This window comes from Stenella coeruleoalba (genome assembly GCF_951394435.1).
Source record: "Stenella coeruleoalba genome assembly, chromosome: 16".
NCBI classification, from domain to species: Eukaryota; Metazoa; Chordata; class Mammalia; order Artiodactyla; family Delphinidae; genus Stenella; species Stenella coeruleoalba.
In genome coordinates, this window is record NC_137162.1 from 32,556,407 (window position 1) to 32,583,561 (window position 27,155).

General features: G+C 45.0%; 1 protein-coding gene across 7 annotated transcripts in view; it reads right to left on the reverse strand.

Annotated features, from left to right (window-relative positions):
- Positions 1-27,155, reverse strand: part of PLCE1 (phospholipase C epsilon 1) — a 317,272-nt gene that overhangs the window by 67,007 nt on the left and 223,110 nt on the right. For 5 of the 7 annotated variants that reach the window (XR_013824311.1, XM_079900336.1, XM_079900333.1 and 2 more), the window contains 4 exons: positions 15,393-15,538; positions 9,007-9,289; positions 6,708-6,913; positions 2,841-3,516 (listed from right to left, as the gene is read on the reverse strand). Coding sequence is in view for 6 of the 7 variants with exons in the window: in XM_079900336.1 (XP_079756462.1) it covers positions 2,841-3,516; positions 6,708-6,913; positions 9,007-9,289; positions 15,393-15,538 (1,311 nt within the window). In the remaining variant the exon portion in view is untranslated. The remainder of the gene's footprint in view (positions 1-2,840; positions 3,517-6,707; positions 6,914-9,006; positions 9,290-15,392; positions 15,539-27,155) is intronic. The other 2 variants (XM_079900337.1, XM_079900335.1) reach the window with 1 other exon arrangement.

Consider the following 27,155-nt stretch of genomic DNA (forward strand, 5'->3'; position numbering starts at 1 on the left):
AAACATTCATCACACAAAAGGACTCTTATGTCAGAAAGATTATTTTCTATATAAGCTCTTCCCAAACTGGGGATAAAGAGATACACTTATAGGGCTGTTAACAGAAGTTTGGAAGAAATCAAGACTTTTCGTACATTTCTTTAATTTATAGATACATTTAAGTAGGTTTCGGTTGTACTCTGAGACTTCTCAGAGCTTTAAATGTGCTAAGTCGTATTATAAGTCAGACAAGCGGGGCATTTATTTAGCATGATGCCTGTTTGACCTTTTGTTCTCCAAGTACGAAATTAGCATCTTTTTGATGTTTCTTGAGATCATTTGGGAACTGGTCTGTTTGATGGGAAAATGAGTAGTCCGTTGACCTTTTTCACTTTAAAAGAAAGAAAGAAAGAAAGAAAGAAATCTTGAGTGTCTAAGACTGTTGCCTGTCTTAGGCAGCTCATGTAGTACATTGTTTTGAGGAATAATGTCACCTGTGTGTTCAGAAGTGACTGAGGTATATTGGAGCTATTTTGCTTGTTACACTGTGATGACTTGGTTCCACACGGGGTGGAGCGGTGGGGGCTGGGAGATAGGAAGGGGTGTAGCTGTGTTTGCAACTGTGTAGGACTGAATCTGCTCCAAGTCATTTCCTCTGACTCTGCTCTTACCTCTTCTTATCAGACCATTGTTCATGGTCTCAGCTGGTGCCTTCTTCAGCACAAACTGAAGGTTGCCAGGTTAAATTAGAAACTAAGTAGATCTTATATGTTAATTCAGTTACTTTATGCTATAACATGGGGAGGGAAACAAATGGAGCAAATAAACCACATAGGCTTTGTGACAGTGATTGTAATTGAGCCCAAAGATTTTGGTTTATGCCCAGCTTGAATGGATTTTCATGATTCTAGAAGGCTGAGAAATGACTGTAATTGAAAATCAAGGGACTTCCCTGGTGGCGCAGTGGTTAAGAATCCGCCTGCCAATGCAGGGGACACTGGTTTGAGCCCTGGTCGGGGAGGATCCCACATGCTGCAGAGCAACTGAGCCCATGTGCCACAACTACTGAGCCTGCGCTGTAGAGCCCGCGAGCCACAGCTACTGAGCCCGCGCGCCTAGAGCCCGTGCTCTGCAACAAGAGAAGCCACTGCAATGAGAAGTCTGTGCACCGCAACGAAGAGCAGTCCCCACTCGCTGCAACTAGAGAAAGCTCGCGTGCAGCAACAAAGACCCAATGCAGCCAAAAATATAAACAAATAAATAAATAAATTTATGAAAAAAAAAGAAAATCAATATTGGTAATAGCTCCTGAAGACCTTTCTTCCAAGCAGCTGGCAGCACTGAGAGCTCCCTGTGGAATAGACAGGAAGCAGGTATTTGGTTTCCATTTTAGATGAGTTAACTAAAACTGGCTTTGCGCAGTGCAGCATAATCGTGTATATAGGTCTATGTGCTTATTTTTTTTTTTTTTTTTTTCGGTACGCAGGCCTCTCACTGTTGTGGCCTCTCCCGTTGCGGAGCACAGGCTCCGGACACGCAGGCCCAGCGGCCATGGCTCACGGGCCCAGCCGCTCCGCGGCATGTGGGATCCTCCCAGACCGGGGCACGAACCCGTGTCCCCTGCATCGGCAGGTGGACTCTCAACCACTGCGCCACCAGGGAAGCCCTATGTGCTTATTAAGTCATTAATCAAGTTAGTTATTCAGGATATGATCTCTATCATAAGTACTGCATGGATGTGGGAAAAGGGGAAAGAAGGGGTCCTATATGTGCCTCTACTAACATTCCAGAGAGGAAGATGTTTTTACTTGTCAGAAACATGTTAGCACTGTGAAAAGTGCATGAAATCAGTCATTTGAGTAATTTAAATCATACTTCTATTTGTTCTGTGACACTAGTAGAAAAGATAATTCCCCCCCTCCCCAATAGATAGAAAAGCATAGCAAAGAAAAACCGAATACTTTGTACAACGCATTTGACACCACCACTAACAGTGTCACCTTGTAGTGGGGTTTATGACTCAGTTTCCGAGCAATCTCTGCCCTCCTTCCTCCACAAGTGTGCTACTCTGGTTATGCCTGTGTCTCTTCTCACCACCTCATTCAGCCCAGGCCTCCTGCCACCCTTAGCTGGAGTGTCAAAGTACCTGATAATTTAGGGTTAATGAAAAACTCGCTCAGTTTAACCTGCGACTGTGAGAAACCGCCTCCTAAGAGCTGCTGCCACTACAAATCTGGCTTGGAAGAACTCTAGGTATGAGTTTATCTCACATTTGGGAAAGTTTCTTTTAACCTCAAAAGTCCTACAGTTCAGCAGCAATACACAGTAAGTTAAATAACCCTCCTAGGGTCACGGAGCACATTAGAAGATGAAACAGGATTTCAATTTCCAAAGTGAAGGTTTCCAATGTATCAGCTAGTCCCTAATTAATAATAAAAGCATTCATATACAATGCTTTCCATTTTCACTTTGAGTAAGTGAAAATGCTTATATTAACTTGTTTCTTTCCAGATGTGAGACGTACAATGACCACAGTCACTGTTATCGTACAAAATAATAATAGGACCTACTATGAGCCAGACACTATTCTTTATACCTATGAATTTACATTATGGTTTTACACATATTAACTCAGTTAAAGCTCACAGTCACCCTATGAATAGGTATCATTATTATTCTCACTTTATAGATGAGAAACTGAGGCACAGAGACTTAAATAAAGGCTGTTCCACATCACTCAGGTAGGAAGTGACAGAGCTGGGAGAATGAACCTTGGTGGTCTAGTTGTCCAGTGTGTCTTTATAACAATTATATCTGGAGAATTATACCACTGAGGAGAGAGGGAAGGCTGTACCCCTTACCTGGTAGAGGCTGACGTATTGTTTCCGCAGCCACTGCTGTCTTTGGTCAGGGAACTTCCTCATCTTTCTCACAGCTCTCGTGAGTTCCAACAATCCACTGAAGAGCATTTTAGCTGTGTGCTTGGGTGCCACGAAGTGCAATAATCTATTGTCCGTGGTCTGAAGCCCGTAGAGCAGTGTCACACCAGTCTCTGAGAGAGACATGTTACTCAGTTTGTTCTGGACACACACAGTGTGTATATCAATGCTAGGGTGTCCCATGTACACAGCCTTTGCTGAAAACATATCCAAGACCCCCTCTGCCAGGCCACTTAATCCAGCATTGCCCAGTAATGGGAATTTGCCAGGCTCGGATGTGTTACTAAGCACACCAAGTTTTGCTTTAGCACTGGCTGGGGAAGCAGTGGTGGGCTTTGTCCAGGTCAAGGTGCTATTGTCAGGCTGAAGCTGGAGGAAGCAGCGGGCAGAGAGGTGCATGTCCTGGTCATAGTGGATGACCGTGGCCCCCTGCAGCAGGAACTGGTGCACATCAGCTTGGATGGACAGCACGTACCACGGGATGAGCTCTGTCCCATGGTCAAAGGCCTTCTGTGGCTCTTCTGTTCCATGAGGGTCGCATTCTTGGGGCTCCTCAAAGATGTCATTTTCAGAATCCAACAAATCTCCAATTATAAACCTGATAGAAAGGGATACAAATTTGGTCTGTCTTATAATCAGAAGTGAGAACAACAAAAAGCTTTCACTGACACTGGACACCATTTTTAATTCCACTATGAATTCAAATTAGCATAGAAAATATAAAATGCTAAAAGTCACAGAGTAATTTTTTTAGCTGTATTTGAAAACCTTATATTTAACAATATGTCTGACCAAAGGCTTAAAGAAAGGAACTACTAGATCAGTTACTGCATTTTTAAAGATTTTTTTTGATGTGGACCATTTTTAAAGTCTTTATTGAATTTGTTACACTATTCTTCTGTTTTATATTTTGGTTTTTTGGCTGCGAGGCATGTGGGATCTTAGCTCCCTGACCAGGGATTGAACCCGCACCCGCTGCATTGGAAGGCGAAGTCTTAACCACTGGACCGCCAGGGAAGTCCCCAGCTATTGCATTTTTAATGTAAACAACGATAATCTTCATTATTTATTAGTTTTTCCTTTTGTGTCAGGAACTGTGTTAAATACATACATTTTTGCACTTTATTTGATCTACTTGCAAAGTAAGTTTTCTTATTTTTTTTTAACCTATGGGGAAACTGAGGTTCAGAAGGGATAAGTAACTGCTCCAGGTTACCCAACTCAGAAGAGACCTACCCAAGGCAGGATTCTGGTCTGTCTGACCCTTTAGCCTGGGCTATTCATTACTAGGTGCGTTGCCTTCTACTTGATCATAACAAAATACAATGGGGCTAAAATAGGCAAAACAAGACTTAATAAGTGGGCCTGCGAAGTGCCTCTGCTAAAAATAAAATACAATTAGTTCAAAGGCACTCATTGGGAAATACTGTCATGGTACCAGATGAGCAAGAACAGCCGTCCTTGACTCAACCTTAGATTTTCACTGTATGTGTGTGTGCGCCTGTGTGTGCACATGTGCACATAAAGGACTTGTCTGCTTGGACAGTTTAGCACGTTGCCTTCCCTGAGTCAGGAACCTGGATTACCAGGGCCAGAAGGATCTTAGGGGGAAGGCAAGGGAGCCTTTATTGCCTCCTTTCTATTTGGCCACTTGGTAGGAACATGCCTAAGAGAGACTCATTCTCTTCGAAGCATGAGGAATTGTTACTAAGATCAAGCTTTCTGCTGTTTGATCCATAGATATCACTAGCAAAGTGGTGGATACAATTGAGAAGGAGTTGGGTCCATACATCCCTGGGAAGGAACGTTCCCATCATCTTGAGGCAGTTGGGCAGCCGACTGCCTCTTGGCAAGGCATGAACAGCAGCCCTGGGCTTCTCGGACTCTCAGGCTAGATCCTGGTCCCTGAGCAAGATCCCACTACTGCTTTCAAACAGCAAGAGCTTCTTCTTCCTTGCCCCACATAAATAGATATTCTTAAGAAAGAAAAGAAATCCACAAGGGATCTCACAAACCTGATGGTCAGAATATCCTTTTCAAATCACCCACACTGGAAACACTGGAAACAACCCAAATGACCAGCAACAATAAAATGTATAAATAAAATTTGAAGTAATTCATACAACACAATCCTGCACAGCAATGAAAATGAACATGCAATGGCTGGCTGCCTGCAACAACATGGACAAATCTTAAGCAAGACATACAGGCATATATACTCTATGATTACATTAATACAAATTTCAAAACCAGGGAAAACTATACTATATTGTTTATATTAGAGAGACACAATAGTGGTAAAATTATAAAAAAAAGCAGGATGTACTATCATACAATTACAGCAGTGAACTTTTCTTTAGGGAGAGAGGTGGTGACATAATTGAGAAGGGAAACAAGGGGTTTGTGGGTGCTGACAATGTTTTCACTCTGGGTGGTAGTTACACATGCATTCACTTGAAACTATTCAAAAACATTAGCTTTTTTTTAAAAAAAATTTAATTTTAGAATAGTTTTAGATTTGTAGAGAAATTGCAAAGACAGTATACCCCACATCCAGTTTTCCCTATTATTAACATCTTACATTAAGGGTGGTATATTTGACACAATTCATGAACCAATACTGTGATACATTATTATTTATTAAAGTCTATACTCTGTTTAGATTTCCTTAGTTTTTTACCCATTTGTCTTTGCCTTTTCTGTTCCAGGATTCCATCCAGGAATCTGTATTTCATTTAACCATGATATTTCTTTATGTTTCTCAGACGTTCTCAGTTTCTCAGACTTTCCTTGTTTTTGATGGTCTCGACAGTTTTGAGGAGCAGTGGTCAGGCATTTTGTAGAATGACCATCAATTAGAATTTGCCTGATAATTTTCTAATTTTCTCATAATTATTCTGGGGCTCTGGGTTCTGGGGAGGAAGACCACAGAGGTAGAGTGCCATTTTCATCACACCATATTCAGGGAACATACTATCAACACGACTTACTCTGTTGATGTCGACCTGGCTGAGGTAGTGCTGGTCATGTCCACTGCAAAGTTACTTTAAAAAAAAAAAGAACTCCTTTCTACACTGTAATCTTTGGAAGGAATTCACTGTGTGCAGCCCACACTTAAGGAATTCTGCTCTACCTTGTAGAGGGTGGAGTGTATACATAAGTTATTTGGAATTCTTCTGCATGGGAGATTTGTCTCTTCTCCCCTATTTATTTGTTTATTTATCATTTATGTATATGGACTCATGAATATTTATATAATACTTTGGGTTATAATCTAATACTACTTTATTTTGTTGCTCAAATAGTTCCAGCTGGCAATCGGGAGCTCTTTCAGTTGGCTCTTGTAGTTCTTTGACATAACCTCATTATTTTGTTTTCTTTTTCTCAGCACTTCTTTAGTTTTTGGCACAAGATGCTCCAGGCTCATCTTGTGTATTTCCTGTCCCAGTCCCAGAATCAGCCATTTCTCCAAGAAGCTTTGCTTTCTCTCACTGAAAAATGTTATTAGAAATCAAAATTTGGGTGCTAGGTGCAAATCCACTCTTTTTTATGCACTTTTTTTTTTGCCGTATGCGGGCCTCTCACTGTTGTGGCCTCTCCCGCTGCAGAGCACAGGCTCCAGACACACAGGCTCAGTGGCCATGGCTCACGGGCCCAGCCGCTTCGCGGCATGTGGGATCTTCCCGGACCGGGGCACGAACCCGTGTCCCCTGCACCGGCAGGTGGACTCTCAACCACTGCGCCACCAGGGAAGCCCGAGCATCCCAATTTTTAAAATGTAAAACTTACTGCCATCGGGCTTTATCCTTCAAGGAATTTTTCCTAGCGCTGCTCCCCTCACTGGGGCTGTCCTCCTCTTCTGTCTCCAGACTTCGACTGCAGCTTCTGATGATCTGAAAGATGCTGTTGACGGTGGACTCCTTCTCTGAATTCTTTAAGCCATTCTGTCCCACTCGTTGTAAGAAATTATCTTGTCCGCTATAATCGGCTACAAACTACAGAAAAATATATTGAGGATTTGTGATTGCAACTTCACATACTACATCTAAATAACCTACTTAGCTAGGGAAACGAAATCGTAACAGTCATAAATAATGGCATTTGTGCCTATTTTACTGGGGGAAAGAAAACCTCCAGGAAAAACATTTTTTTCCTTTCACCGCATGAAATACCAAAAGTCACTCTTGTTTCCACTAAGACAACATTAGTCCCGCTAGGAATCAACACTCCACTTTGAATTTACAACATAAAAAGCAATATTATTTCAAGGGTTCCCTAGGGAGAAGATTAGCCACTTTACAGAGGAAGGACAGGGTTATTTTATCCTTGTAGTGAAATTGAGAAAAACCATGACAAAAGTGTATTATTCTATGGAACTGGATAAAATTACTGGGGCCCAAGGAAATGATGCAGAAAGGGGGACATTTTGCTTTATTTATTTCCCATACATCTTACGGTATAACACAGAGGCTTCCTGCTGGTTTATAAGCTCTTATTGTCTGTATTTGTGATCAGGAAGTTTCTCCCATCAGAAGTCAGAGTGAGACAGGCTGGGACCTAGGACCCTTTGCTGGGACCTGGGACCCTTTGCTGCAGTGATGGGACCTGGGACCCTTTGCTGCAGTGCTGGGACAGGGGACCCTTTGCTGCAGTGCTGGGACAGGGGACCCTTTGCTGCAGTGCTGCAGTGCTTGCACCTGGACACACCTCTCCTCCAGCAACAAAATGCAAAGAAACTGTACAGGACTAAAAATAACCGGATGCATGCACAGTTGGGGCAAATTCTAGACCCAAAAGATACAAAGAGACCAAAAAAACCCAACTGCCACTTTTGAAGAGTGGGGAGCAAAAGCAGGGTACTGAGCATGCCCCATGCACACAGCACCACGAGAGGGGTTGGCAAAACACCTAAGCCACCCATCTGGACCGACCCCTGGACACATGCCTACCCTCACCCCATATAAGGAACAAGCTCTCCCCAGCCCCGCTCAGGGAGTTGCAGCAGGGGCCCCAATAAAGCCTTGCCTGAATTTCTTGTCTGGCCTCTAGTCAATTTCTATTGGCTGGGGAAGGCCAAGAACCCTGGTCGGTAACAAGAGGGGCAGCTAGGCCATGAGATAGGGTGTTCCTGCCTTCTGAGACATGAGGGAGGCGGTGTGGGTGCAGCTTTGGGGGGCTTGCTTTAAGCTTTCCCCTCCATTTCTTGCACTTTATCCCTCCCTCATAAGCCAGGGAGATGCAAGCCAGTAGTGCTGCCGGCACCTGTCAGAGGTTCTAAGTCTCCCTGATACCAGTCAATGCTTTTGTTCCCAGGTGACCTGGAAGAGGCTGCAGTTTTAGGAAGTTTTCCCACTGCCACTGAGAAGGGCTGTGTGTGAGTGTGAGAGTGTGTGTGTGTAAGGTCAGCAGTGGGTGCTGTCACCATGGTGAGAATGACTCTAGATTTCGGTGTGGGACTTCCAGGTATGGGACTCCTCAAAATTCTCTGTAAAGTTCCCCCCTTTTAGTCCCTTCTATCGTTTCTAAACACTATATAAGAGATTTCCATATCTTCTTCCATTTCTCAATGCCCTTCTCTCCAATGCCCAATGCTCTGTGTCCAAGCTCTGTGGTCTTCTCCATGCTGGGGGTCAGGAATGAGAAGCAATGGGCTGGGGGGAACGGAGGCAGTGCAATCAGGAGCCCAGAGCTCATCCTTAGAAGACGTACCAGATTCCCACAAAGGAGGAAAGGAAGGCAGTATTGACTTCCCTTCAGTCTTTCTTCCACTGATCCAGAAAAGTTACCACTATCGCTTGACTTCTCGTATCCCCTGCACCCAGACATTCCGACCCAATAAGAGAGAAGAAAACCCCATCAACCTTTAAAAAAAAATCAGGAAACAATACCCATTTGCACTTGTACTTTCACACTGCCCCATTAAAGCTAACTTAATATTAAGCCCCAGCAGCGTTAGTTGGCATTCTTTTCTCTGTAACGTTCAAGGACCTATTACCCAACACAACAGTGACAACTGATAACCCTGGGCTCAGAAAGGTCTCTCTTCTGGCTTTAGTGAGGGACAAGCCAGGCGGCAACAACGACTCACCATGAGGATTTTGAAAGGCCTCACCTCTAGAGTTTCTTCTTGGGAATTGTACCTCGGGCAAAGCTTCATGAGGCCAGAGGCTCCATCAAGCACCTCACAGAGCTCCTTCAGAAACACCCCACAGAACGGAACCACCTTACAGCCGGGGATGTGCAGCGCCCGAGTCACCACCTTCCTGTACTCGCAGGAAGATTCATGCTGGGCCATGGCGTCCTTCAGGCTTCTCATCGTCTCCAGGTCAGACTGGTCCATAAACTGCCACATTTTTAAAACTTTTCTTGACCTATTACAAGTCAATGACATTTTGTTTTTAGACTGAAGGAGAAATAATATAATTTACATGAAATAGCCTAAATTCCATACAAAATTCATTTTATTTCATGCTTTCTTTCTGTTTTAATATTTATTTAGGATTCCCCAAATGATGTGACTATTACTTTAATAAATTGAAACACAAAATTAAATAGGACAGATACATACAAAAATACATGTGGGGACTTCCCTGGTGGTGCAGTGGTTAAGAATCTGCCTGCTAATGCTGGGGACATGGGTTCAATCTCTGGTCCGGGAAGGTCCCACATGCCGCGGAGCAACTAAGCCTGTGTGCCACAACTACTGAGCCCACGCGTTGCAACTACTGAAGCCCACGTGCTCTAGGGCCCGCGTGCTGCATCTACTGAGGCTGCGTGCTGCAACTACTAATGCCCACGTGCCTGCAAGTCCGTGCTCCACAACCAGAGAAGCCACTGCAATGAGAAGCCTGTGCACCTCAACGAAGAGTGGCCCCCGCTCGCCGCAACTAGAGAAAGCCAGCGCGCAGCAACAAAGACCCAATGCAGCCAAAAAACGAACATACACGTGCAGGAGGAGTTAATTTCGGAAGGTGGGCACTGAACTTAAGTTTGAGTTTTTCTGATTTCCCAAAAGGGAAACTTCCTGGGTAATATGGTTTCTACAGGTATTTATGGAGGATCGCCCGCAGAAAATGTGTTCCATCCACTCCTCTTGATCTTTTAAATGTTATTGGATTAGGCCAGTCCTGCAGTGATACCCACAAAGCCTGTTTTGACCTCTTCTGTTGAATTGCTTCTACTGAATCCAGCTTTGACATTAAGTCACTGGCCTGTCTTGAGGGATGTTATCTTAAAGTATTATTTGCAGAATAGGATGTTAAATGAGATTTTTCCTACTTTGAAATTGCTGCTGAGAACAACAGCTGACATTGAACCCCACCTTCTAAAGAGAGGCAGTGGGTTGGCACCAGGAGACCCAAACTGCTCTGCCCTCAGAGGTCTCCCACCCTCCATCAGCAGAGGAACTGGGTCTGAGCAGCCACGTAGGGAACGCTCCTTTGGAGAGGGCTGTCAGGGCACCATATGCAAGAAGGAGGAAATCACCCAAGTGCAGGGGCTTCAAGGGAACTCCATGGAGAGGCTGATCCGTGTCCCGGCAGTTTGTGGGTCAGAGACTGACTGGTGTGTGATTTGCTTGGGGAAGTCTAACGATGAGAGGCTGCCTTGAGCTGCCTCATGGCAGCATGAGGGAGAAGGTTCCAGCGGGCGTGGCTCGCATTTGCAGACTCTGGGTGGGCAAAGCGCTGGGTGTTTCTGTGAGTCAGGAATGGACTCTGAGAGTCAGTGGGGCCTGAGTTATCTTGAAAGGCCTGCCGGTGAGGTGACCTTAGTGGAAAGAGTCTGTGAGGGTAGGACTTCCAGAACCAGACACTGTAGCGGGGAGGACTGAGTAGTCAGCCAGAGGTGCACTGCCCCTTACCAGGTAACGGTGCAGGGAGGTGGCTATGGGACAGTGGGTGAAGTTAAGGCAGGTAACTAGGAAGTAACCCTGAAACCACCCCTCATGGCTCTCAGTGGGGGATCCAAGGCCAGATCACCGCTGCCCCCAGTCAAGTAACACGGGCTCCCTTTACCCCTCCACCCTTCTCCTCTCCTCTCCTGCCCATTTCTTCTGCAGGGACTCTGAGTTGGAGGGAGAGGGAGAGAAAAGATAAACCATATCTTCCCACACTCCCGCAGCTTTCTGAGACTGGTTGGGCTGCAAAATTGGGGAAAGAGTGAAGCTTTAAATGAGAAGTTGAAGTTTTGATTTATATCAGACTGGATGAAAAGATCATTATGTAATATCTAAGATATCCAAAAGACATAAAGAAGCACAACATGACAAACACCCACACATCAACCACTCAGTTTAAAAAAATAAAGCATTAATAATATGATTGAGGCCCCAATGGATTCCTCCACGAGCATATCCTCCTCCCTCTCTCACCACAGGGGACCACAGGGGACCACAACTGCGACTTTAGTGCTCTCCTTCCCTTACAATTCCTGATACTTTCCCAACACACGCAGATATCGCTAAGCAGTTTGTAGAACTGTTTGTGCATTTTTAAACTTCATACAAACGGTGTCACGCTGTAGGTAACTCTCAGGCAACCTGCTTTTGTGGCATTGCTGTACGATTCTCAGGTTCATTCACGCTCATGGGCGTAGGTGAATGAGACTGCTTATTAACTACAGAAGTGACGGGGAAAGACACAGCGTCCCCAGAGACACGACCCAGAGTTAGGGGAAGGAGAGCCAACTGGCAGGTTTGAAAGACAGTGAGGTCAGAAAAATAAAATTGTCTCCTGATTTCACCCCACTAAGTTCAGCTTGTTCTACAACCAGTTCCTTATAAGGTGGTGAGAGTCCTTTTGGGGCCATGGAGTAGAGGTTTAAATAAATGAAGTGAATACATGAATGAGACTTGGTTCTCATTATTTAATCATCCTTCTTTCCGTGAGTAATGGAGCCGTCATAGTACTCTGGGGGGCAAAAGACAAACCTCAGTAAAGATCAAATGAGTTTTTGTTAGATTGAGAATTGACACTTTTAAAAAACCTCTATTTCTTTTTATGATTATAAAGGTAGTAGATGCCCATTGTAGACGACCTGGAAAATACCAAAAATATAGAAAATCCACCCGTAGTTCTTCCACCCACCGCCAACATTAGGTATATTTCCTTCCAGTACTTACTATATTTGTGTCTCTCTGGTCTAAACATTTAATAAATTTTGTTATATAAATATTGCTGAGGTTATTAAGTATAGACCGCTTTGTTCCCACGTAGTTTTACGTATTTTATGTTACTTGTTTTCCAGTGATATTAAAAATGTTTTATAAACGTAATTTTTGGTGGCTAAATAATATTCCATTGTATGACTGCATCATGTTATTTCCCTTATTTTTCTATTGTTGTTCATTTGGGTTATTTTATTTTATTATTTTAAAACTGAAGTGTAGTTGACACTTGGGTTATTTTATATTGACATTAAAATTGAGTAAATCTTGTTATATGTAAATCTTTGTACTTCTAATTGTTTCCTGTAAACAGCTGAGAATTTAGTTTGAGGAAGCAAAATGTATAAAGTATACAGAAAAGCAGTCACTTAACAGTAAGAGTCCCCTTCTCATCTAATCGTTTTAAAAATAAAAAACTTTCAGTTATCTTGGTGTAGTTCAATTACCTGTAATCTAAATATTTTCAAACCTGAAAGTACACACATGAGCTCTTCCTCCACAATCATTCCATCATAAGGACAGCTAGCAAATTACCTCCTGTATATATTGTTCCAGCCGAAGAGCTACTAAACTTGGTACTTTTACCCATCTATTTGTAAAGATCAGTTCAGTTTTAAGCCAAATATAGGAGCATGAAACTAGGTAGCAGTGGGTCTGAGGTGCCCAGGAATCAGTGGTGAGGTTAGCTCGTTTGGGGTTATTGCTCACCTAAGAAAGAGTTACCTGACTCTATGGACTTCTTGGATTTTGAATTCAAACTAAGTTGGGTCTAAAAGTCCCATTCACCCAAGGCCTCCACGGGTCATTCTGAGGCCATTCTTGTATCAAGAAAGTCTCTAATAGAGTGGTCCCCAACTTTTTTGGCACCAGAGACTGGTTTCGTGGAAGACAATTTTTCCACGGAACAGAGGTGGGGGGGATGGTTTCGGGATGATTCACGCGCATTACGTTTACTCTGCACTTTTTTTCTATTATTATTACACTGTAATATATAATGAAATAATTATACAACTCACCATAATGCAGAATCAGTGGGAGCCTGTTTTCCTGCAACTAGATGGTCCCATCTGGGGGTGATGGGAGACAGTGACACCTGAATTATGTGGCTTATGTTCAGTCTACTCCATAAGATGCAGCCTAACTGTCACTTGCCACTCACTGATGGGGTTTTGCTAAGAGTCTGCAAGCAATTGACTTATTATAGTCTCTGTGTAGTCAAACCTCTTTGCTAATGATAATCTGTATTTGTAGCCGCTCCCCAGCGCTAGCGTCACTGTCTCAGCTCCACCTCAAATCATCAGGCATTAGATTCGCATAAGGAGTGCGCAACCTAGATCCCTCGCATGTGCAGTTCACAGTAGGGTTTGAGCTCCTATGAGAATCTAATGCCGCCACTGATCTCACAGGAGGTGGAGCTCAGGTGGTAATGCGAGCGATGGGGAGTAGCTGTAAATACAGATGAAGCTTCTCTCGCTCACCTCCTGCTGTGCGGTCCAGTTCCTAACAGGCCATGGACCACTATCGGTTGGAGACCCCTGCTCTAGTACATGGTATGTGGCAGCCAACCTCCAAAGATCCACGCGTCCTCCTGCGGTGTGGTCCCCACACATAATGAATCAGTGCTGGTCCTATGTGACCAGTCCAATATGGCAGAAGTGACAGTGTATTACTCCCGAGGCCGGGACACAAAAGGTACTGCAGCCTTGTTCTTTTGGATCATTCACTGCGGAGGGAGACAGCTGCCAAGCTGTGAGGACAGTGACATCCCGAAGAGAAGACGTGAAGTCCCCAGACAACGGCCTGCCCCAGTTTGCCAGTCAAATACAGAGGATAAGCACCATTAAAATAGAACTATTTTATCATAATATGATCATTCTTTTTTTTTAAGAAAAGTAATACAAATTCTTTGTAGAAAATTTATCACAAAGAGAACCGAGTCATCTGAATAAAGCCTCCTATTCTCCCAGTATTTTTCCTCCTTTCGAGCTATGCTTGGTGCATTTGTGTGACCATTTTAAATGCCAATGACATGATCATTTGAGTTTATTCTTAGTTGAGAAAGTTCAAAAGGACAGAAAAATTTCCAACTCAGAATTTTCCCCTCCACCCCCAACCCTGAATCCCTATGTAGGGCCTGGAGAATCAAAGAAAAACCTCGAAGTGTTATGAAGCAAGATCTATTTATAGATCTATCTATAGATTTATAGAACCCTCCATGGGAAGGTGAATCTCAGACAACAACAACAGCAATCACAGGTCCTCTTTCTGGAGCCTTACTACATGCCAGACACACATACTGAACACTTTACATTATCACATTAAATCCTATGTAAAGGGGTAGGTGCTTTTCATTATTGTCCCCATTTACAGATGAAGAAACTGAGGCTCAGTGAAGTCAAGTAACTTGCCCAGATCACACAGCTATTCGGGGCGGGGAGCCAGGATTTGATTCTCTGCTATTCTCATTCGACCATTCATACTCGTCTCCTTCACACCACACTTGCACCTGCAAGAGTGAGAAGCAGCTACTTTGTGCAAGGTAACCAAAGCTGAAACGGAACAAGGCAGGAGGCTTTATTGGCAGAACGGTGATCTTCTTATTAGCTTGATGGAGAAGGCGTAAGAGCAGGATATCACAGAGGTTAAGGGCACGGACTCTGAACTCAAGGTGGCCTGCAGTCACATCCCAGCCATGCCAGGTGACCTTGGGTGAATGACTTAATTTCTTCTTACCTTAGTTAGAAGTTTCTTCTTTTGTATGGTGTGGGAATAATAATAGTATCTACCTCAAAAACTGTTCTGAGAATTAAAAGATTTAATGCATAGAACATGCTTAGTCCAATGCTTGACACATAGTAAGTGTTCAATAAAAATGAGAGCTAACATTATTCAATGCTTATTATCAGTGGTGACCACTGTTATTTTTAAGGGCAGTCAGTATTTGGGAGCTTATAGTGCTGGGGTAATTCGTAAGGCAGAGCTGGGAAGAGATAGGTAACAGTGGGGCTTACAGGGCAGGCAGGGGAAGAGACAGGTCAGTGATGGGGTTGATGGAGTTATGCAATCAGATACTTAGCTTGGCCAAGAGCAGGGGATCAGAGCAGACCCAGTGAATTAGGATCGTGACTTCTGAATTCTGCAGCATCTTTGAGGGACACGGATTGTGGTGCTAGCAGAGGTTACTTCCCCCAAATAATCACGACTAATTGTCTGGTTTGGGTAAATATGGTTACCCAGACAATTAATTCAGTGCCATGCAGCTGGTAAGAGGAAACCCCCCAGAAAACCATATTCCCCAACGCCCATACCTGAGGCCAGCCAAGAACTCCATGACGGCGTTGTAGTTGCCCATGTTCCAGCAGCATTTGGCCACGTGCACCAAATACGAGAAGACTTCCCGCTTCTCCTCCATGGAGCCCGCCGTGAGGATCAGCCACGTCACCCAGGAGCTCACCTGCAGAATGCAGAGAGGGGCGTCCACTGAAACCATGCGCTGGAAGCTTGATACATACTTTTCCATAAGAAAAATGTTTTTTTTAAAAAAGTCAGTTTAGTATTAGGAAATGAAGGACCCAGCCAAGAGACTGAATTGAAGCTCTAGCTCCATCACTGCTTTGCAATGGAATTAACCTCTCTGTATTCTTCAGCTTCATCTTTAAAATGAGGCTGAAAGGTAATTTATACAATCTCTTTTCAGCTATAAAATTCCATGAGACCATAAGAAAACAAGGCCTAAGGATAACTATGATTTAAATGTATTTGACCAAAAGAGCAAGAATAAATGCAATCAATGCACTTAGCCCATAAATGAAAGTCCATTTGTCAATTAATAAAATGCGTAATATTAAATGAAAAAATGCAAAAAAAGTTTTTTGAACTGTCTTTCACGAAAACATTATCTATTATGCTCCTCAAATGACTAAAAAATAGAACCAATATAGCACTTCATATATGTTAACTCATGTATCTCTCACAACAATCCTAAGAGTCAGGAACTATAACTATGTTCATTTTACAGATGACGAATGAAGGACAGAGGGCCTAAGAGACTTGCTCAAGGTCCTCAACCAATAGGTGGCAAAGCCTGAATTTGAACCGAGGTGTGTGGCCCAGAGGTGTCCCTATTAACCACTCACTAAATGCCTAATGTATATACTGTTCTCCTGCTCTAGGCTTAAATTTAGTCTAGTGTGATTTGTCTTTTCTACTACACAGACTGGAGTATAATATTTAATAATAATCTACTACTAAAGTCCCCCCTTTATGGTATGCAGCCTCAAAATCCTTTGATTAATTGCTAAGATTATTTTGCTGCTACCTGTACTTTGGTGCTTGGAACACTAGTGTTCACTTACGTTACTTTCTCCATCCTGGCTAAGGTCTGGGCTGATAAGTTCAGTTGTTCATAGATCAAAGCCTTGGTCTTGACCCCACATGGCCCATTAGTTGTACTTGGTTTAGCAACAGTGCTGAAACCTGGGAAGCAACTCATTTCCCTGGCTTGAGCGAGAGTGAAGCCTGAACAGAGAAGCCTACAGGGAAAAAAGAGTTCAAGGTCTAAGGCAACCACTTCCCTGACTCCCTCCCTCCAAATAAAATGAGAGGAATGAGTGGCATTTAGTGCTGGCAGCAACCGCAGAGGGCAGTCCAACCCCATGCTTCCAGATCAAGAATCCAAGGCTCATGGGAGAAATGATTTGCCAAGGTCACAATTCTTGATGTCAAAGCTAGGACTCCCAGGCTGGTGCTCTTTCAGCTGATGAAGGGAGCTAGTTTTTGTAAACTTGGCACTGGTAGGTCCTTCTAAGCACTCAATAAGAGATGCACATTTGAAGACAGAGATGGAATCAAAGGAGAAGGTACAGAGAAGAGTACCAAAAAATGATTAAAAAAATGAAAAAAGCAGAACAGAAGAGATTGATGCTGAACATGTCTTTCCTCTCCCTACACAAAAACAAATAGGGAAATAGCAACAGAGAGTTTCAGTGCTAAAACAGGGTTATAATCTGGTAGCAGCCAGGAGCGCTGCAGTAACAATCGGTCTCTTCCCTTCTGAAATTTGCTGAAGCAAAATGTGATGGGCCACCTGCCACCCCTGAGACCAGCACGAGCCCAGTGGGCTCTAAGCAGGCACCACCGACCTCTACCTGCTCTGGACTTGGCTGAACTCTTGTGAAACATCAGGAGGACAGATCTGGAATCAGACCCCTAGGACAAGCCGTAGTCCAGATCATCCTGCAAGGAATTAAGAGCCTCTTGGAAGAAGATAACCATTCGTTTGATCTCCTGGGACTGCTTTGAGCACACAGGAGCCCTTTGGGATTCCCCAAACCAGCCCCTCTCCTGCAGCCGTGAGCAATCCCTGGCTCACTGTCTCCAAGCTCTTTCCCTTCACCTGGTTACCCAGGTAAAAGTCACCAGGCTGGTGAAACTCTGGCTCTCTAGACCAAGACATTATTTTGCCAGTAAAGACTGAGTGTCATTAATGCTTCTAACCAATTCTTCCTTTGGTGTGATTAGTTTTGATAAGCCCTATCCTGCTCTAAGAAATCATCAGAAAACACTCAGAATCATAACATCATTGACTCTGAGCTGGAAATCCAAATCCATCTCCTTAAAATACAAATGAAACCCTGAAAAGTTAAAATAGATCTTCAAAGACACCCGATGCATTAGTTCTTCAAAGACACCCAATGCATTAGTTCTTGAGGCCTCTGGCTATATTTTTTCTATGGCTTTAGCTCCTTTCATGTTGAAATTGATGGCAAATCAGTGTCTTTGCAAAGTCTCTGTACTTTCAGGCTATTTTGGTCCCATACAGTGACTTATTAGTGCAATGACCTGAAAGGGTTAACATGTCTTCCTTTGGAGAGGCCTGCTTCACAGAGCAGACACAGACCACCAAGTGGTTTGTGCCTCAGTCCTGATCACACATCCAGATTTATTTCCTATCAGTCAAATCATTTTCCATATACTTTCCCACAAGGCTAGGAAAAAAATAGTGATACCATATTTCACATGGAAACCTAATTTAAGCCAACTGTTCTGTCTCTGAGTGTGAGTCCCCAGGGCTTGGTTATTGAGATTATGTAAGCACTGTTATTACAAACACACAAACACACACACACACACACCCCAACATCTGCTTACAGACTTCAGGGACAATTCTTATCATGGCCTAATGTATTCATAATTCCATAGGCATTAAGTAACGAGAGTGTCAGCACAATTATAAAAAATAAATGACACGAAAAGGAAACGAGCATTCAGTGATGACTGTAAAATGTAGCCCAGAGCATAAACATGGTCATATTTACTAAGTGGACAAGGGGATGTGTTGCCAATCCAGAAAGAATTTCAGGACACTGAAATCACACAGAAAAACACAAAGATCGCATACATGTACAGTACTATGACTCAAACATAGGGAGCAGTCCTAGGGCAGAAAGGTGTTAAATGTGACAGATTATTTTGCCTTATTTCAATGGTCAGCACAGCATAAAGAAAGAATCTGGCTCCCAGCCTAATTCTTTAAGCATTCCTCCCAGAGGCTCTGTGCTTACCCTGATGACCCTGACCCCTTCCTACATGCCTACAAGTCCTCCACAATTGTTTTTTTTCTTTCCTTCTCAGGCCTTTCTCAGTACTCTGAGGCCCAGCCAAAGTGAAGAGCTTGCCCCCTCTTCCCACATCAAATGCCTTACTGGTATCACACAAGCTTCGTTTGGGAGGAATGTTCTCGTTCCATTCAAAATGACCTTTCCCTGGCCCACCATGTCTTGCCTGTGTCCTTTGTAAAGCCAAATCCTTATCTTGGCCCTTGAGGCCCCTGTCTGTTCTCCAGTCTCACCTCGGCTCTCTCTACTACACTCCTGCTTTTAGGGAGGTGAACCAGGCTTTTCCCACCCTAGGGATCTTGCACTGGTTGTTCCTTCTGTGGGAAGCCCCCCCCCCGCCCCATCCCTCCACCTTTGATTTAGCTAATGTCGACTCATCCTTTGGGCAGAACTGTGCTTAGACCTGCAGTCCAACCCCCTGCCCATGCCCTGAGCTACAGAGGCCCATGTTGGCCCTCATCCAGCTGTGCTCCCCCCCAGAGTGAGAAGTCTGTGGGGAGGAGGGAACCTGTCTGCCCACTGGCTGTGCACCCACCTCCAGATCGCTCACCCCTGTAGACCCAGGATTCCCAATCCCCTGTTCAAACAGCTCACTTCCAGGCCGGCAAGGGCCTGTTTTCTAGATCAGTCCTCCTGAGGGTAGATCATAACTCTAGGCCTGAAGGCTGGCCAAGTGGGGAGGGTGGTGTATTGATGGAGTTTACACCTGAGGCCTGAGGTGTCCACACGATACACAGGCATACGAGCCAGGATGGAAAGAGGAGGTGGGAAGGCCACAGGTGGGCCTTCCTTTGTACCTCGTGCTGAATCCCCCAAAGTCAGGGGCAGGGCCGCCTTCAGGAATCTGATGAAAGCCTTGCTGTCTTGAGGAGGCCTGTCCTGATGTCCCACCTGGGCTGGGTCCATGTGCTGTGCATCACGTGGTGCCCCAGATTCCCTGGACAGTCAGCACCGTGTTCCCTAAAAGGCTGACTTTGGGGCTGCCGTGCTCACAGCAGCAGAGCCCACTGTAAGTGCTTAAGGAGAGTCTATGAATGAACGCACGTGAGCTCCCCTGGGAAGGCCTTTCCGATGGCTCACCGACGCCCCACGTGCAACTTCCTCCTGCTTCTCCTTCACTGAATGTCGGACCTTGAGTGCAGCGTCACGTCTGCACTTGGGTTCTCACAGCTGTGTGGCTTTACATCTGGCTTAGCTTTGTTATATTTGTGTGCCTGACTCTTTCACATGGGTCTGTTCTGTCTCCCCCCAAGACCTTAAGTCCTCGAGGGCAGAGACCATCTTTCCCACATCCCCAGTGTGGGGATGCTTGGTGCCCCCGACCGGCAGGCAGGCCACTCAGAGTCCCAGGAGGCCGTAGGCAGAAAGGATTCTCAGCCTTCAAATGGTCAGATATTACATTTGGGAAAAGGCCTGAACACTTCCTACTGCTGTTCCCAGGTCCAGAAAAAGGGGACAAATGACTTCCTGCCAAGAAGTTTTTTTGAACATGCTGAGCAGAAGTTTTCGCAGAAAGATGATCCTTTGTAACAGGTATCTGGTCACCCTCACTGCTAAGTCCAGCCTCAAACGGTGAAATCTGAAGAAGGCAATGAAAGTCTCTCTAGACAAAGCTCCTCTGAAGCGGGTTGTATGCAGTGCACATCTATACCCGCCCTCCACTGAGCTTTACTAGAACAACCCTTGAACTAGAGGATGTGGCATGCACGCGCAGGCAATACACTGACACGCGTGTGCACGCGCACGTGCACACACACACACAATACCCCTGCCCAGGCGGTACTCCTCACAACATGGAGCAACGGCATCAAAATCTCCACAGTGGTGGTAGGGTGTTTATTCAAATGCAGATTACAAGGCCACATCCAGACCTAGAAACCAGTCTCTCTAAGATTGCAGCCCAGGAATCTGCATTTTTAGATAACTCCCTGGTGTTCTTGTATACACTTAAGTTGAGAGCTATCCCAGGGGTTCGGTGTTCCTTTCTGTGCCCCTGAACCTCGAGTCACGGAAGCATCACTTCTGTAGTACCTGTCCAATACTATAAGTCACCACCTCTGTGACTGTTCTTGAGACTGGGGCTGTCACCGGTTTGGAACGTGGAAGGAGGAGCCAGCGGGAGATAGCATAGCATAGCTGGTGGGGAGCGTGGGCACCGGAGTTGAGTGGACCTGCCTTCAACTCCCAGTTCCACTGTTACCCTGCACAGGTCCCTGAGGCAAGTGACCTACCCTCTCTGAGCCTCAATTCCCTTTTCAGTAAAAGGGGAATAATAATACTTACCTGAAAAGACTGTTTTCAGGATGAACCTGGAGGTTGTATCTAAGACCTTAATGTGATGCTCAGTGTGTAGTTAAGGGCTCAATAGATGTTCACTACTGCGGCCACCTGCTGCTTCTACAACTACTATTAATATTGCTACCTGAGTTGTAGAGAAGCTGAATTCCAGGAAGCAGAGCACAGAAATTCAGAAGAGAGGAGTCTCCAAGTTCCACTTCCTAACTACAAGGAAGGAAGTAGCCCAAGGCCGAACCAGGAAGAATCTGTGGTTGCCCTGAGAAGGGTTTGCGCCCCAAGCACAGCCTGTCCTAAAAGGATAACTCATATTTCCTCTTCTCCGAAGGCTTCCCTGACTCCTCATTAGGAATAAATTAACCATTTTTTTCTATTTAAATTGCTCAATCCCATATACATATGTAGATATTTACATATATGTATGCATAGGAGTATTGCTAGTACCTTGTTCTGAACCAATCTCTCCCAAGTGTGAGCTCCTTGAAGCAGAGGCCAGGACTTAATGTCAGGGTCTTGTACTAAGGATGCAGTGGCCATCAAGTTACACATGCTCAGGCATCCTCCTTGATGTGAAGTGAGTGCAGAAGAGTCTCTTGAACTCCTGGTCCTGCTTGGCATGGTTCCACCATGACTGTGTTTAGGAGAGACTCAGACGGAAAAAAGGAGGCACCTGAAGGTGGTTTCTGGAGAAGCCCTAAACACATCTTGGATTATACTCTCAAATTGCATCACAGTTGTCTATAGAACAAACTCTAAACCTCTTCTTTTGGCCTTCAAGCATGGTACCATATGATCTAAATTTACACCTCCAGCATTAATTTTCACTGTTGCCCGCCACTCATCTGTCTGACATTCCAATCCTACTACATTTTGTACCATTTCTTATTCTCTGCCTATTCTTTTTTCCTTTTTAATTTAAAAAAAAAGTCTACTTAAATACTCTGTCTTCTTTGCAGATATTACATTAAAAAAAACTGTCTTAAGTACTTAACATGTATTCATTTAATCCTACAACAACCTAATGAAATGTATGTCATTATCATCCCATTTAATAGATGAAATGGAAACAGAGAGGTTTAGTCACTTTCCCAGTGTCACACAGCTAGTAAGTTGTGGAGGGAGGAATCCCAACCTAGGCAGCCCAGGCCCAGAGCCCAGGCTCATAATACTGTCTCTGCAGGCACAAGCTGGTTCTTGAATGCTGGTATTTCTTGGGGCTCTGTCCTTGACCCTTCTTGGATCTCTTCTTATGCTACGTCCTCTTCTTAGATGATTTCTTTCACTTACCTGGTTTTACCCACCTCTCTGCTGCTGTCTCTGAATATCTATCTCTTGTCCTGTATATCCAAAAATTAACTGGACCTTTCCACCTGGAGGGCCCAAGGCCACCTCAAGCACACCCTGATCCCAGTCCTTGACTCTTCCTTCACCTTCCATTCCCTCATCCAACTGACTGCCAAACAGCCCAGATGTCACCTCCTCCAGGAAGTCTTTCTTGAATCCTCATATGTTTAATCAAAATTACTTTATCACTGCACTGTGACCACTTTCCCCCTGTCCTCTATCCCTGGAATTTGAGCTCCTTGAAGGCAGGCATTGTTTTACTCATTTATTTCCCAGCACAGGGTCCAGCATGAGTGGTGGGTCCTCAGTAACTTCTTACTTTGAGTCCCACACAAAGCACAGCAGCCCACTCCCTGTCAGTGCTGCCCTTCTCAGAAGTGTCCAAGGGCCTGAGTGCCCAGGGCATCTGGAGGCTGCAACCCCACCCTATAATCACTTGTCTGCTTGTCCTTCACCCAGGAGGCTCAGAGGCTTGTGCTGGGAAAGGATACTCTGGGAGCCATGGCATAGAAGGCCTGTGGGCATTTGGGCCCATGACTGGAAGATTCCATTTTCCCTGAGAGCACTGGGCATCAGAGAGTTAGGGTAGTGATGGCTTTCTCGTCTGCTCTGGAATGAGCTGGGACCATTCTGAGGTGCCCTGAGTGATGTTCAGGAAATGGCCTCCCAGGTTACTTAAGTCCCCCGATGGGGAACTCACTGGCTGCAGGCCACACTGCTTGGAAAAGGGAGAGAGAGAAGGTTGTCTTCCAGGGCCACCGAACAGGTCTGGAGGTTCTGAGACCTGCTGTGAATCACTCTGGGTCCCAGGGCAGGTGGACACCTGTCACAGGAAAGGAAAACTGAGCCCAACAAGTCACTATTTCACTTGCAGGGCCCAACGGCAAATGTTTGCCAATCGCAATGCGGATGGTGAGCAGGTAACAGGAGACCAACAGTTAAACCGATACCAATGATCAAGCAGGTAGGAGAGAAGGGAGGGGAATAAAATCGTTTGCATGTGTTGGCCTATGTTCCCCTGAAGACAAGTCTGTGTGAAGAAACAAAGGATATTGGCATCCCACCAAGATCAATGACATCCTGCCCGGTTGGACCCTGGTAGATATAATGGATCACTAAGAAGAAGATAATTAAATCTGCCGTCTGTGCAGTACATGTGTGTAGGGGTGAGCTTCTGTGAATGAACTTGTTAGGGAATAAATCTGATGAAAACCAGAATTCTGCCTCTTTAGCGTCCCTGTTTCAATGGGAGGTGGGGGAGAGAAGGGAGAACACTGGATTTGAAGCCAAAGAAATGCAGGTTCACCGCTTGGCACTGCTTTTCACTATTTCTGTGACCTTGAGCAAGTTTCTTACCTTCCCCGAGACTCAATTTCTCACCCATAAAATGTCCTGCCATAAGGGGGATGGTGTGTGGTAACTAATAAAAGATACAATAAATGTATGTAATGTGCTCTAGTGGTTGGAGCAGAGTACATGCTCAATAAATGTCAACTAATATTGATAATGAAAAAAAAGAATAAGCAGCTCCTTCTTCAAAGATGTTTCTTTGTGGAAACAATGTTGGCCTTCGTATCACAGTGCCAGCTTCTCTGTTCTGTTTAGCAGAGAGGGAGTTCCCAAGGATTAAACTCTAAGAAAGAATGATCCTTTGCTTCTTTTAAAGAGGCCAGAAAGGAGAGGTAGAAGGAAGGCAGAAAAGGGGTAAGAAAAAAGTTGAGAAAAAAAGTATCAAAAGAAAGTCTAAGCGGAGTTGGTAGGGAGGGGTGGGAAACAGGAGATGGGGAAGGAGGATGTGGGCGAGGGCTGTCTGAGGACTTGTGGATATGGTTTGGTAGGAGGGGAAGTGCTTGGAAAATAGCAGTGAGTCACAGATAGGTTCTAAAGGGGCAGCTGCCCTGAGAAACCAGGGCCCTTTGTCCAGGAAACATCAGGTACATTGGACAGCAGTTACATTTGATTCAGAGTGAAATTAAACAACAGCATGGGACACTGGCCAGTTCAGTACCTTTCTTACTTCATGAGAAGGACGTTACCTTTTCTAGGGAAAGAATAGATCTCAATTCCAAATAAAACCCAACAGAGCTGTACATGTAAGGCAAAAATTCTAGGATGTCCAGCACAAAATAAAAGTACTTGGTGTGCCTCCCCAACCACCTAACCTATAAAAATAAACAATGACTGTCCTTTGATGAGGTCATGTAACTGGTTGAATGGTAACTACCCTGATGGCGCAAAGCAACGATCTTGAGCCTGACAGCTGAGTGTGCAGAAATTCACTTTGGGAAGCAGACGACTGCCCAGGGGCCTGGCTCCAGCACTTCCACACTGTACCTGACACTTCATTTGTCCTGTTTGCTGACTGGCATGCTTCTTCATGTGTGCCTGTCCGTCTGCAGCTCTAGATTTCGAAGTCTTGGCAGGCAGACCCTTGTGCCAATTTTGAGTTGTTCCCATGTTATTTTGCATACAGTAGGTGCTCAGTAAATATTCCAGCAGCTGTAGTTTTCTCTTTCTGCTCCAAAGCCCCAGATAGAGACAGGTCAGCCAGATTTTGTGGTAATGTGCCCCAAACTGTGTTCTGGGGACATGTTCTACCAGGATTTTGTGAAGAAAGTGTCTGGGGCCATACAGGTTTGGGGGATGCTGGGATAAATTAAGATTTCTTCACTGGCAGGATTTCTTAGAGCTTTAAATATGCTAATGTGCATGGTAAGTCTCCAAGAAGGGGCTAATATTCGGAGTTTCCCATATTCTTTATACCATATGACATTTTTTCAAAGGAATACTAGCATCTAGAAAAATCCTGGAATATTGGCACCAGTCTATCTGAGCTCCTACAGCCTGGAGACGACGCAGCCAGAGGCTCGTCTCCACTGGTAATTCTGGAGACCTCGGCCTGCATCTGCTCAACCTGAGAACACATTCCTCCATCTCTAGAAACTGCACGGTGTGAGTGGACTTCAGGAGGTAGAAACAGTCAGAAATGGCAGCATATGGTTTTGTAACAGGTGTCATAAATTCAGAATCAATATATTATTGTAGGAATTCTATAAACCAAGACACAAAGAAGATTTTCCTTAAAATCCAAAACGAGGAGATTAAGGCATGTGGGCAATTATCATTTCATAGCCAAGGCAGTCCTGAGGAAAGAGCCTAGCAGACTGGCTTTGAGCCATCTGGTTCTACTACACAGTGTGCCAACGAATATATCAAGGATCCTAAAGGTTATTTAGCTCATTTTCCTTATTTTATAGATGAAGAAACCCAAGAGAACCAGAGAGGTCAGGTGACTTGCCCAAGGTCAACTAGCTAGTGAGTGGTAGTGCCGGCGCTAGACCCCAGGTCTCCTGACCTCAGGACATCCTATAGTCACAATCTGCTGGGCTTCCGCTATCTCTCTGAAGAGGATCTGATGCACCGCCACCCCTCCCCCTCTCACTCCCTCCATCCGTGGGTCCAGAGAGGCAGGCTCCGCCTGGGTGAAGAAGCGGCACGTGCCAGCAAGGAGTTAACCTGGTCTGATGGGGAGAAGGAGAGCTGGGAGCTGCAGGAATTGCTGAAGACACTGACTCAGGGAGCCTAAGAGATGGTGAACAAAAGGAAGAAGAGTCAGGACATTGAGAAGCCCTCAGTGGGCAGCCGCCTGCCCACAGAGATTTGGGCAGGATTCTAGAAGGGAGGCTGGAAGGAAGACAGGGAGAAATAATAGTTGGTGCAGTTGCTGCTTGTCTTCAATGACGGCAGGAGAGGTCCGAGGAAGAGTCAAGAAGCCTCCTCTAAAAAAACAAAAACAAACTAGGAAAGGGACTTCTCTGGCAGTCCAGTGGTTAAGACTCCGCGCTTCCCATGCTGGGGGCACAGTAAGATCCTGCACAACGCAGGGCGCGGCCAAAACAAACAAACAAAACAAAAAAGAAGCCTCCTCTGCTTCCTTGAGGAGAGGGGGCAGGTGGGAAGAGCCCTCCCAGAAGATTTCTGTTGGGATGTGTCTTCTGGGAAGGGAGACAGCGGCTGCTCACCGGTGATGCTGGCAGATTATGGGCTGCGGACCCTGATGAATAGCTCATGGGCATAAAGCCAAGGACAGGAGCTGCAGAATTCAAAACTCTGGGCATGGGGAGGCTGGAGGGAGCTTCAGACCAGCAGAAGAGGGGATTTATTTTGGAGACTGGGGCCACGCCACGTGGCTGGCAGGACTTCGGAGTGATTTTGAGTGGGCTGAAGTTCTACTTGTTTTCTTCAGGAGAGTCAGTTAAAGAAGTTTGGGGGCTATTGACAGTTTTGGGGTTGTGCTGACAGTTCCTGTAAAAGTGACTGACCTGTTTGGGGTCTGATAGTTTAAGGGTTCCTTGAAGCCATGGCAGGAGTGGGTGGGGGCCAAACACAAGCCTTGCTTCTCCTGTGGAGAGAGGGTGAGTTTCCACTCCAGAGTGGTTAAAGACATGTTTCATATCTGGCTCAAGAAATCTCTTTAGAGAAATATTTACTTGGAAAATGCTTTGGGTACAGATGACGGAGACTGAGAAGCAGAAACTTCCATTTAAGTATTAGAAAGTGGCACATCTTACACCCAAACAAAACGGAACAGAAGCCCAGACCAAACCAAGACCATGTGCTTGGGGTGCTGACTGGACAAATACTCTTTCCTAGATGCAGGGGGTGGGGGGTAGGAAGCCCACGATCAAAGTCAGAAGTGCTAGATTCAAGTCTCAGCTCTAACATTTACTAACTGTGATACTGGGCCAATTACTTTGTCTCTTCTATTCCTTCAATTTCAAGCAGGCCTGTCAGCAACACCTACCTTACAGAATT